This window comes from Fringilla coelebs, assembly GCF_963513975.1.
Source record: "Fringilla coelebs genome assembly, chromosome: 5".
Lineage (NCBI taxonomy): Eukaryota > Metazoa > Chordata > Aves > Passeriformes > Fringillidae > Fringilla > Fringilla coelebs.
The window spans coordinates 53,012,668-53,026,027 of NC_140033.1; the positions used below are offsets into that span (position 1 = coordinate 53,012,668).

Here is a 13,360-nt window from a genome sequence, read left to right on the forward strand (position 1 = left end):
CTCTGCAGAAACCTCTTCATCAAAATTATTTCTCTGATGGAGGACCACCTTCAAATTAGACAGCACCATTTGTCAGGGCAAGAAACACAGAAAGCAAAAATTCCTCACCTCTCCTTCAGGAGTGTCAGAAGGACAGAGCATCCCCCACTGAGATGGCTGTAGCGATCGAGGACCACTCACTTTCCTTGTCTTTTCAAACTGAGACGAGATCCTGGTCATCATTCCCAGAGCAGATATGTAAGACAAGCGGGACAGGACTTGTGTCACGCCTTGGCGGTCCATCTTGAATCTCTTTAGAGACCAGTTTCCCTGTAGAATAAAATTAATGTTTCAAAAGAACTTGTGCAGTTTGTCCCTGTCTTGACTTTTTCCAGAGTCTAGACAAAATGAGATCTGAGGAGCTTTGCAAAACAAAGGTTGCCCATTTATTTTAATCAAATTTCCAACTACCTATCTGCCTATAAACTCCGAGTTATAGCATATCTGTATTAGGTATTAAAGAGAAGTTGAAACAAAAGGACTGCTCTTTCAGATGAAAGGATACTTTTGCTATGACATATTCCACCAAACAAACAGTCTTTTTCATCTGTCCATCACAGGTAAATTAATACTCAAATTTAGCTAAATTAAATTATTTTGGTTTTGGTTTATAGATTTTTTTTTTTTAGTATTTAAGAAAGAAAAAAAAGATCTTTGGAGTGATGTAACAGTTTTACAATAGATCCCACAAGCTTTCAGTTTTGCCTCTTTCATGATTTGTTACTTTTGTAGGAAACACAGACATTTATGCTGGAGAAGTCTGACATCAAAGCCCTCTGTACTTTTTTGAAGCCTTTTGTTTTTGGAATCCAGAGGAAAAAGACAAACTGATGTGTCTTCCCAGAGAAAAGAGAGAGAGAGAGAGAGAGAGTGTGTGTGTGTGTGTGTGTGTGTGTGTGTGGAGTAGGTCCTCCCAGCTTCTGTTTGGATTACACCAAATATAAAAGATCCATGAACAACTCAGAAGTTTTGTGTTTCAGGACAGTCACAGGCACTCTCACTTGTGGTTTTGATCACAACAACAGAGGAGCTCAGAGCATATTCTAGGACACAAATATGCTTCCATGCAAGATTTAATAAACTCTACTGCAATCTTGAAATTTGGTGTTAAAATTTTTGTCTTTGTGACATTTACTCCATATCTAGTTCTCAGCACCTGAGTCAGTGGATACAGCAAGTTTCTGTCTGAAATACTATTTACTGCAGGCACCATGTTACTGTTCAGTCCAAAGATAACATTTTCCCAAGGACTGCCTTCTGCTAATTCTTGAACCCTTTTTGGCAAACTTGAAGCGTGCTTGCTGTACTACACCAAAACCCTTTCAGAGGGTGATTTGCTTGGCTTTTTTATTTCCACTTTTAACAGCACAATCCCATTCAGTGATCAACAGAAGAAAACACCATCCATATGAATGGTTTTGTTATTTTGATAGTTTCTAGTCTTTCACTGGAGACTATCAAATAGTCTCAAATTTGTAATTGCAAGTGGGAAGACATCATGTCCAATGGCAAGTCAGTCAAAAGAAACCTGTTCATTTGTTCAGCATCTTTAGGAAGGGTTCACTCACTGACCATTTCATTCTGTAAAGACTAAGAGTTATGGAAGTGTAAGTGGAAGAATACATTAAGTCAGTAGTTTTTCTTCATACTAGAAAGTATTGCATCTGTAGGCTAAGTAAGTATGTGGTTTCTCCTTTGCTGCCCAAAGAGTCTAAAATCAAAAAGACTGGGAAAAAGGAGAAGTAAAAATGCTGCCTGAAGATGTCACACAAAATATCTGTTGTGCTTCGGAAGGGACAGAGTGGATCCTTCAAAAGCTGCCCACAAAAAAAGAAAATCAAAAGAGGTCAGGGCAGTTGTGAGACCACCCCTGTTGAGAACATCCTGTTGAGAACTCTTATGAATGGGAAGCTGCCTCCTCAGTGGCATCAGGTGATTCTTCAGATGCTGACATGTCCATCAGGCTTGTGGCACTACTGCCTGCCCTACCTTGTCTTCTGGGGTTTTCAAGGGTAAGGAGAGGACCTGTAGCAAACATCACTGAGCACCACTGTAGAGTGGATGCAGTAGGGCTAGGAATTCTTTTGCATGCTACTGGTGTAATTATGAATCTGCTCAGTTATTTCATGCTCTTTGAGACTATCATTGAAGCATTCTGGTGAGATTGGAGATTGTAATTTCCAAGAATCATTTTTATGGTATTTGCTTAATCTCTTGAATGGTGTGCACTGGGCATTGTTCCTGAGAAATTATTTTTCAATGCTTAAGAGCAGATGGTGTTTAACTGCTTATGTGGCAGTAAAAAGAGTCCAAAGACACAAGAAGAATGAAGACTTTACTGAATATGAACTGAATACTTGCAGATTTATCTCTGTCAGTCCAAATGGAAAAACTGGCACGAGCTAGAAAAAAGCACTAGCATTTAGAGAAACAAATCTGTCAATTGTATTGGTTATGTGCACTGTGGAGATTTAACTACATTTGGGGCACTCATAAAATTAAACAGTGATAAGCTTTAACACTGGGATTTGTAAGTTACAGACTGTTGGTGGTTTTGGATGCAATATGTGGAATTAATTTGTTTACAAGAACCAAAGAAAAACCTCAGTTCCATGCTAGGCAGAAAAGCCCTCTCAAGAGCACAAAAGATGAAAAATTAAGTTCCACAATTCTTACCAGCTCCTAAAATACTTAAGTCTAATCTAATTTATTTTAAAAATCGTGCATTTCAAAGTCCTTTACAAGCTACTAGCTGGATTTCAGGAGCAATCTCACAAATTGCTCTTGCAGATGTCTGAGGTGAAACACAAAGTTAGTAGCTATTATTGTTATTGTCCACTGGCATGAAGGAAAGTATCTGTTCCAGCAGAAGACAGAAACAGGCTAAAACCCAACCAAGGCAAACATTTAAAGGGTAATGATCAGGGTTTTTCAATATTATGGCATGCAGCAGATTTTCCTGTTAAATAGATCAGCACCATTAGCAGAGAAGTACAAACTTCTATGCTGCAAATTTGTTCATTTCATCAACTTCAAAATAAAAAGGCACTGCCCTCAAAGACCTCAAAATTGAGGTTGAGAGGATTTTTTTTTTCCTCCTGCTCATGATGTTTTCCTGCTGTTTTTCAAAAATCTTTTGTACAAATGATGTAACCTGACCCTAGCTAAATCCAGATAATAAAAAACCACATAGTCAAGTAGAACCTAGAAGACAGCTGGATAAATACAACCATGACCACTATTATAAATTTGCCTGCTTCTACAATTCCTTCTCAAAAATTAAAACATCCGTTTGAAATAAAAGATACCTGATGATTACTGATTTCTCAGTGAATTCCAAATGCCCCGTCCCTGACAGAGCTTTCCAATTTTAATCTATAACAAACATTAAATAGATCTGCTTTTCAAACCAAAACAAGATCAATGTACACATTTCCATCATTCACTATGGTGGAAAAGAATGAGAAGAGCAGTACTTACTGTGGAGATGGCATTGACCATGCCGTTGGAGATCTGGTCCTGCCGCATGTGCTTCACGACATCAAACTGAGCTGCCCGCTGCTTGGGGATCACCTGGTCAGCAATCTTTTTCAGCTCAGAGTTAAATTTTTTGAACAAATCTTCAAACAGAAGAGAAAGAAGCTGGAAATACAAAATGGTTAAGGGAAAAAAATTATACTTCTTCAAGTCTAGGAAACCAGGAAAGAATCTACCTGTCAGTTAAAATGTAACTTTTCTGTTTCACAAATGATAATTTTACCACAAGTTTTTGCCTTTTTACGGTATTAGAGAACTCTTAACAGAAATTAACTAGAATGGTCTAAGTTCATGCACTTATCCCCTTTTGCTTTGCTTTAATCTTTCCTTCACACTATTTTAGCACAGCCATACTTCTCTATGCTATCCAACTATTTTCCCTAACCTGCTACATTACAATCCAGCTGATTTACTTCCTACCTGAAGTTACAAACTATTTCAAAGATTTAATACCCTAAATGTACAACCCTGAATTACACACAAGATTTGGAGGCAAGACTGGTTTTCACTCTAATACATATCTCAGGTTTCATAGGCAGCTTCCATACTCATACACACTTTTATCCTGCTACTTTTTGCCAATCACAATCTGTGGCAAACTAATTACACAGAGAGTTCACCTGTAGAACATCTGTCACTGTTTTCTAGAAATGCTACTATCTGGAAAGTGCAATCAATACTCTTCCCATGTCCCTCTTAAAAAAAGACAAACCAACAACGCAAAAAGTCTACATTTAGGCAATAAACAAATAAAAATACATATACCAGCTAAATAGGAAAAAAACCTCAAACAATCAACCCAAAATGAACCCAGCAACAGAACCATTCAAAAGTGTGGCATTTTAGCACAGTTATTTCCTGTATCTTAATTACTTCTTAAAATAGCCATAAAAGGAAAAGGTTACCAAAGTTGTGATCTGACTTTTTTTTTGCTCTCCAATCTGCTTTGTTTCTGCAGTTTGCTCAGCCTCTCCTTGCAACAGCAAGAGTTTTCCAAAACATTTAAATCTACACCTCATGATACATTTTAAGTGTTCACAACAATTAGCTTTGCAAGCAAGCAATGTAAACTCTAAAGCCTGGCATTCCTGTCCTGGGACCCGAGTCTACAACAGCTCGAAGTGTAAGAAGAACCAAAATGCAGCTGCTCTCAGTGCCAGGAATGGTAGTTCCCAGTGAACAAAGCACCCAGTGTAGAACAAGCTATGTGTTCATCCATCACAAGCTAGGACATTCTGGAGTAATTTGTACCATGCAACTTTTGTGTATGCACAATTAAACTGTATTTTACCTGTCTCCATGAGACATAGTCCCCACCTTTCCTTACCTCCTGGAAACAAGAAAGTAAACCACACTCTTCTCTCCCTAGGATGGGCCACTAGCTTTCATTTCCTTTCCTCTACCTACATGCTTCAGCTGGGCTGACGAAAGCATTTGGCAAATGACACCGTAAAGCTGGTGACAACACACAGAGCATGCTAAACCTTGACAAAAGTGGAATCCTACAGCCACTCTGGACAGATAGGTTTTTTAGACCCGACCTTAGAATGAGAGGAAGGTGCTGTAGAGCCTCTTTTCCTTCCTGATGTTTGTAATACCATTATCAGTTGCAAAATGATACTCTCTCACCACTGTCACAAGAAATCCAGTCACCTGCAACTCACCTGTGATAGCACAGTTAATTTAAATTAGATTTACACCAGAAATAAAAGCTTTTATGAAGCATTGTATTAGGAAGGAGAATGCAGTGGAGTTACCAAAAATAAGATTGTGAGGGAAGAGTTTCAGAAGTAGGGAAAAAGTAAGAGGAGGAAAGGCATCATTTTAAGATGGCTGATAGTCTTATTAAATAAGAACTAAACTCCTGAAATTAACTACAGAAAACATTTGATCTAAACAGGTTAGAGCAGGATTGAAACATTCAACTAAACACTTGAAAAAATTACTCAGAACACGTTTTCATATTTGATTTCTTGATCAAAAAACTGCAAGAATCTCATCATTCCATATGTCATGGGGATTATAAAGCCACACCACCCTTCCTCTTCTATAACTAATAAAGTCAGTTATACCCCATGTACACCAACTTGTTACTACTTGCCAGTCCGGAAAGCCTCGTACTTTGCTAATTTCACTCACAGACTCTCTAAGAGCTCTGACTATCTGGCAAAGAAGAACTTCACAATAACCACATTATTTAGGTCAAGAGCAAGAGATTAAAGAAAAAGGATGGAATGCCACTGATAATATTCAATGGATTTCATACTTAGTCCAGGGCCTTTCAGCCTTCTTCAGAGAGGAGCACTAAAGAGCAAATTATATGTAAGGAAAAAAAAATACTGACAGCTCACCAATTGATTTTCATTGAAAATCCTAAGAAAAATTAATAAAGAAGTTAAGCTGCTGAAATACAGTTTCAGCAATTAGCTTAATGTCAGAGAATTCTAATTAGGTGCCTTGAGATTGCTATTTAGCGTTTAAGCCTTTAGAGTGCCAAATTCTCCCTTTCACACAAACTGGTTGCAAAATTAAAGACATTAGGCAGTCTTAATTATATTATCAGAACAGCTGGGATTAGGCAATCTCTGAAGTCAAGGCAGTATTCTTTTGTCACAGGGTAGAAATCCCTTGCTTTCCAGGGTGCCGGATTTTGGTGCTGTTCCATATCTCACACGTACAAAGCAAGCTGCATTAGAAACAAAAAAAAAAATGAGGACAAAGAACAGAGTAATGCTTAGCAAATAATGAACACATTAAGGGAAGAGAAAAGGTAGGTGAAAAGATTAAGCCTGAAATCGGTAGGCTTTGCTAACACCTCAGCTGGCACCTGGCCTACCAAGCCTCTAGTGGCAGACAGACTAAGAGAAAGCTCTGTAAACCAGCTTGGCCAGTGGATACAACTCTGTTATCTAAAGCTAAAGCACATTTCGTACTCTCTTGTCCCATGGGGTGTGAAATTAGCAGCTATTGTTTTCACACATTTTTATAAACACAATGCCATTTATGTCTTTACACTGTTAAGACCGCTGTGTTTTTCTCCTCGCATGGGAATCTTATTTTTAATTTATTCAGATTTTAAATCAACAGTATTTTTATTCCAGGAACATGCTGGCATAAAAAAAAAAAAACAAAACAAAACACTGGCAAAACTCGACACTACTTAGCCTGCAATCCAACAAAATTAGTATTTCACCGAAAAAATAGTGGAGGAAAATTAAACTACTCAGCTTGAAATGAGCATTTAAAATACCACAAGAGAGAAAGAACTACTCTTAATCAAGTGTTAACATCATCCTCACCCCCCAATAGGTCTTCTTGATATAGAGAAAAATATTCGTTGGCTTTGTTGTGATGATCCTCTACGTTTAAAACCTTTTCCCACATAATTTAAAACAACTTTGGTTGTTAACAACTGTGCGAGCAGAGGCCTTTTTCTTACAGCTTGCAGAAAATTCTGTACCTGCTCTACTTTCTGCTTCTAGAAGTATTAGGAAAAAACAAACTACTCCTTCAATCCAGTTAAATAAGAACAATCTGATGACAAAGCAACAACTAATTTACTGATTACAATCATACTGAATTACAGCAGTTGCAGCAGAAACCCAAGAATTGCATCACAGCTTAAAATATTTATTCCACTGAAATGTTGCACTAACGTCCATTTACTACTCCTTACACTTCAGAAAAACACTCTGCCTCAACACTGGTGCAAAAATTTGATGAACAGTAAAGACAATAATTTCAAGAAAACTTTTTAGGATAAGAAAATTCTAAGTTTTTTTCATTGCATTTGTGTTTTGAATGTGTTCAAGAGTGCCATCTTAGTTTCTTCAGAAAACTAGGAAGCAAAGCATATGGTTTTTACTCTCAAATAATTGCATTATGTGTGTTTACATACGGGCATAGAGGGCAGGGCAGGGTGGAAAGGAAGAGTAGGAGACAATATGCAAGCACACACCTTAAAATGTGTAATAAAAAGAGAATTTCCACTGGATAGGAACAAAAAGGAACAAATATTGTTATATGTACAGAAACAGAAATCCCAATACAAACACCGTGAGCAGCAGAGATGCAGTTTCTGCAATCCAGTGCAATCAGAAATTCAGAATTCAGAATGATCAGTAACCACAGGTGATACCAACTACTAAAACTCCAACTTGCATTAGTACTTAGCACAGCAAAGAAGTCCAATCCTATAAACTGTTTAATCAAATAAGCACACATGGCAAGGAAAAATCCATGCCACATTAGCTAAGCAGTTCCTTTACCTGACAGGCAAATTCCTCCAGAATTAGGAGAATGCAGTTTGGGCAAGAGCTGTGAACTGCCACCCTCTCTGCAAAACAACAATGCCAGACACCTCAAACCCTTCCTTCCTTTGCAGCCTTTGGATACTGCTTCTGCCTCCAGGGCCAAAATTCTGAAAGCAGGGAACTCCACAAAATCCACTTTCATTAGCTGCACAAATTAACTTTGAATATTTCGTTAATTCATGCCACTCTAGAGGCCAGAGAGGCAGCTGACAAAAAATGAGCAATCTTATGGGCACCAAATTCCAGGAGGCTTGACTGGCTGTTCAGTGAGCTGGTACACAGGCTGGGCTCTCCACAGTGGGACAGCCTAGACGTGGCATGCAGGCACCTCCTTTGTCCCAGTTTATTCCCTTACCCAGCTGCTTAGAGGAGAATACTGGGGAATGGCTCTTACTGCTGTCTTCTTGACACCAGCAGTGTTAAGCCACAACTAGGACTGATGCTCTATTTGCACTGCTCTGTCCTTTCATCTGGTATAAAGAGGCAATACAAAAGTGAAGATACAATATATTAGTCTCAATCATGAAAGAAGATCTATGAGTCAACATAGAAAAGCCAACAAAAATAAAATGAGAGGGAAAACACTTCAGTTGAGAAGACAGGGATATTCTTTATTCCTTATTCTGCATCTTTTAAGAGGAGACAGTAACAAAACCCTGAAACACTTGGCTCTGAAGTAAAAACTCACCTGCCCTGCCAGCTCCAAACGTTTATTTCCATAATAGTCTCTGTCATCTACTTTATTTTCTCCTTGAGCCAAAATTACTCTGCGTACCATCACTGCTGTGTATATGCACTTGGCACGGAAATTGAATTCCTTCACCTGTAAAAAAAATAAAAAAAAAACTAAACAAAACAAAAACATATCAGTGCTTCAGGATCAGGTCCTTAGTTCTTATTCAGACAAAATGCATCCATTTAAATCACTCGTAATCCGGGCTGAGTTACAAAAGGGATTTCAGCACTTTACCTTCTTTCAAAATGCAAAAAATAAACATTAGTGACTTTGAAACAGATAGCAAATGAAAGTAAATCAGAATAAAGATATAGGTAATGAAAGATGAAAGTCCTGAAATCACACCTGATACTGTCTGGCTATGTAGAAAAAAGTGCATAGTTTGATTAGTTCAATGGTACAGCATTTCACAAAGATTTCTTTTGACTCAATCCAATTTATTTTGAGGATGATTTACTTTATCTCAGCTACAAAGCCATCAAAGACATTTTTCCCTGCCAACAAAGCTCGCACCGTAAATAACCATACAAGCTTACTCCTGTTTAAAAACCTCCCAGAACGTTACATACGATCACATGGGTCAGAATGGTTGATGCCAGCAGCTCTCGGGCTTCTTCCATCTTTGTTTTCTTTGGGCCTCCCCAAATCCTTTGCCTTCGTACTTTGTTTCCAATGTACTTCAATGCCTGTGAAGGGAGGAATTAACCTGAGTTAATATCAGAATTGTAACCTATATAAATACACACACACACACACACACACGAGGAGTTATGTGTGTATTCCTCAACCAGTGCAATCTCACCACCAATGGATGACACAAACATCAACATCAAACAAACTGCAAAATAACAAAGATGTAAGTGATACTAACTTAATTGAACTAACAAAAGAATTCCCAAAAAATGACACAATTGACTATGCATGCAATGTGTTTGTCACAACACACATGCAATGTGTTGTAGCATTTGGAATGGAAAGTGGTGGAAATTCATGATTGCTATGATACTAAAAGAAAGGATATGGCAGAGATATAGAAAAAAGGATTCTATAAATTCCAAAGATATCCAGTTTATTTAATTAGACTTTTCACCTTCAGTTCTTTTGCGTACTTGCTAAATTTCATTCAGATATTAAACCATTAAACCTCACTTTAATATCCCCAAAAGCTACTGTGTGGCATCCACATCTGTCTCCAGGGATGCCTTGCAGTGGATTCTTACTCTCCTACCAGCTGTCAATCAATCTGCAGAATTCCTAGTTAGATGAGTCAAGAAGCAATCCAAGCCCACACAGGAAGTTTCTGCCTGGAAGTCATGAAGCTATGTAAAAGAGTCACCCTCTCCACTAAATGGCAGATTATCCTTTCCATCTGTTAGCTCTTTGTGGAAGAGTGTATCTCTCTATTAACTTCATTTGACATTTCTTGCACAGAATAACTTCTGTATTTCTGTCTGTTTTTCTAACTTTTGAATACTTCACATTCCTCTGTATTGCTCCAGCTTACTTACTCATCTGACACTGAATTAGGAGCTCTTCAAGCTAACTGGAACCCTCAAAAGGCCCCAAAGATGAAACCCAGAAAGATGTTCACTTTAAAACACTAAACATCACACATGGAACGATTTGACAAATTTCTGCTGTTTCATTGTAAACTAAGATTAATCTCCAAAAGCTTCTTCTAGCAGATTAATATATATACCCATTTGCTCCCAGAAAAATGGCCCACGTTCTGGCTAACTAAATAAGGTGCATGAGCTAAGAGAATTGTGCTGAGTCTTTAGCAGGACAGAGGGTAGCTGCTACGTAGGCTTCATACAGGAGACTAAAACAGAAGAACATCTACTCATGATTAAATGGTCAGAGCCACATCACCAGGGCTTCAGCAAAATGGGACATGCAATTCCCTTTTAAAAAAAGTCTTCAACAAACCCCTCCTAATTTTATGGACATTGCTACTTTTTATATACAGGGTTATGCCATTAAAACACAACCTTGGGCTTCTGAAAACAAAGCACTGCTTGACTTTGATTTGTAGGCTGAGAGCCAAGTCTCACATTAGGCAAGTCCTGACCCTTTAAAAAGCCTCAGCTTGAAATAAACCTCTAAAACAAATCTTAAAACAGAAAGTCTATGTCCATTGCTGACCACACCAGTGGTCGATACCCACTGTCTTGATTTTTATGGTCTCTGGCCATGTGAAAAGACACACCTGCATCTGTGTAAAAATCTGAGCCTTTTGGCATTCTTCCAGACTAGGAGCAAATGCAGCCATCACATGTTCCTCTGTGCCAATCATCTGTACAATCTCCTGGTCACTCTCAACACCCATGGCCTAGGAAAAGAAGAAAAGACAGAAATAACACAGGCTTTATGTTAACTCACTGACATTTGCTTATGCTAATTTAGTATTGTTTGTCTGCATTACTACTAAGCAAGAGCTAGTTCTTCTCTATGAAACTGTGCCATCTGGCACTGGCAGCACATATTCCAGCTATGGAAGAACGTTAAATAGAAATCTTGATAAGCAGCAGGAAGGTACACACTTTTTGGGGAGCCTATTTGGGGTTTTCTTTCTTTTCTTCACTGGCAGGAGTTAAATTCTGTTGGTTTTTCCTTAAGGAAAAAAAATACTCAGCAAAAACAAACCAAAGTGCTTAACAATGAAAGCCAAGTCAGAATCTACAACAAAGGAAGGTGAAATTTCTTAAAGGAGAACTCACAGTCTCTTACCACAAGCAATTTTGCAAACTCCGTTGACTGTGATGTAGCTCATCATATTCAAGAAATGGTTACACTTTACCCCCTTTGCAGCTCTCTGCATTTAGAAGATGACTTCACTACACAATTCCACTTGAAAGACATTCTATTATTTCACTGATCCATGCACACCTTGTTAGACTTTATACCGCAGAAAAAGCTTAATAAACTAAGAAAGCGCTTAACTGGTTTAGAAAAATCTCTCTATCAGTAAGTGTTTCAAGGTGGCAGCCAGCAGTGCAGGACTCTGTGGATTCCAGATGGTGCTAAAGCTCCCCCCTTCACACATTTGCCTGGAGCTCAGCCATATCAAGAAATGGAATAATCTCACTAAACCTCTTCTGGCTGAGTTATAATATGTTTCTCAGAACTTTGTGAGGAAGTTACGTTCACATTCACATTATTCTCCAAAGTGCCTGTCACAAAGACCATTGTAAATAATGGCCTATGTAGACTCTAGTATTCTGGTTCTCATTAAAAACTGGCAGTACCCCAAAAACTCACATTTTCTTCAAAAATGCAGAAATACCTTCCCTTCTTATTGCCTTCATGGAGTGTCACTTTGCTTAACACCTAGCTAACGCTGTTCCCTTGCAAAACTGTTGCTCTAATTGTGAAGTATTCAGCTTCTTTTTTTCTTTCATTTCCTTCTTTTTGAACAAAAAAGTGGTTGAAGTTCCTTTAAATTCAAACACTGTCTTTCCACCTTGTGGTTTATTAGAAATTAAAAGTGCTGCAGAAGTATCACACACCCAGAACAGTGTGAGGACTCTCTTCTTTTAATGCAAAGCCCAGATCACAATTCCACGATCTCAGACAGAATTGAGTGCCAACTCAAGATACAGTTACTTCACCAGGTATGAGTGTTTGATCTTAGTTTGATCCCATTAAGTAGTTACCCCTCTGATCTCAAGGCTCTTTTCAGAACAGAAGTTGGCTGTGTGATATTATTGTGGTTGAGATCTTTGTTTTTCAAATATTATTACACTTCCTCACCCTTTTAAATAAGGTCACACAATAGTTAAAAAAATCTCAGGAGAGAAGTTAACAAAATTCCCTCCTGACCTGAAAGCCAGACTCAAAAGATGAGTCTACAAAAGCATGAAAGCTTCACAATAGTAAGGTTCCATGTGTCTAGAATTTAACAGCTGACCAGCAGACTAGTTTAGGAACAACAACTAGATTAATACAATCATTGCACTCAGTCTAGAAGTTTTTAGAAGAACAAAATTTTTGTGCCATTCTAGGCACATATAATACAAATACATTTATCTAAAGCACATCAACTGCAAGCTGGTATCACCCTATTTCTGTTCATCAGGTTAATTCTAGGATGGCAAGCAAATCTTAAGTGTCATATAAACAACATATGTTGTGTTGCAAAATATGTGCAAATTGAATAAAATTAATTTATGAGTAATGACTAAAACTCAGGCAAATGACCGAAAAAAATGTGCTAATACAACAGCCTAAAAGTAAACCTATTTATTCTCCTTTATACTCTCAACCATCCTAAGCAGAGTTGTATACACAAAACCACCTACATGCAACACTGAAAGGACAAGCAGCAGGCCCATGCTGCCACCACGGATCTGTAATCTTAAGACTCTGGTTTTCAGTAAATTTGGCCCTGATGTTACCCTTCCAAGAAAAACCAAACAAACAACTAAAAAATCTAACCAATACAAGATAAGTACTTCAGAATTAGCCTGTAACATCATTAGGACAGTAACAAAATATTCCTTGGTTGTTGCCTGTGTTACAGAAACACAGAGGATATGCAATATAGGAATGGGGTCTACACTTAAAACACTCACAGTCCTAGGACAAAGCTAAGGGAAAGGGAATTAACATAGAAGCAAAGCAGTAGACAAGATGCCTTTTTCTTTTTGATTGGAAGGCAATGTCACAAAGGGATAATTTTACAGGGGAGGGGGGAAGGAGACACTGTAAAAGCATAATTTAATAGTGGCAGTGA

At 38.1% G+C, this 13,360-nt stretch overlaps 1 protein-coding gene across 3 annotated transcripts in view; it reads right to left on the minus strand.

Annotated features, from left to right (window-relative positions):
• POLR3B (RNA polymerase III subunit B) overlaps positions 1–13,360 on the minus strand; it is a 72,598-nt gene that overhangs the window by 44,224 nt on the left and 15,014 nt on the right. For all 3 annotated transcript variants that reach the window (XM_084206553.1, XM_084206554.1, XM_084206555.1), the window contains exons 10-14: positions 10,835–10,957; positions 9,195–9,311; positions 8,578–8,712; positions 3,520–3,681; positions 109–309 (exon numbers count right to left, since the gene is read on the minus strand). In XM_084206553.1, the coding sequence (XP_084062679.1) occupies positions 109–309; positions 3,520–3,681; positions 8,578–8,712; positions 9,195–9,311; positions 10,835–10,957 (738 nt within the window). The remainder of the gene's footprint in view (positions 1–108; positions 310–3,519; positions 3,682–8,577; positions 8,713–9,194; positions 9,312–10,834; positions 10,958–13,360) is intronic.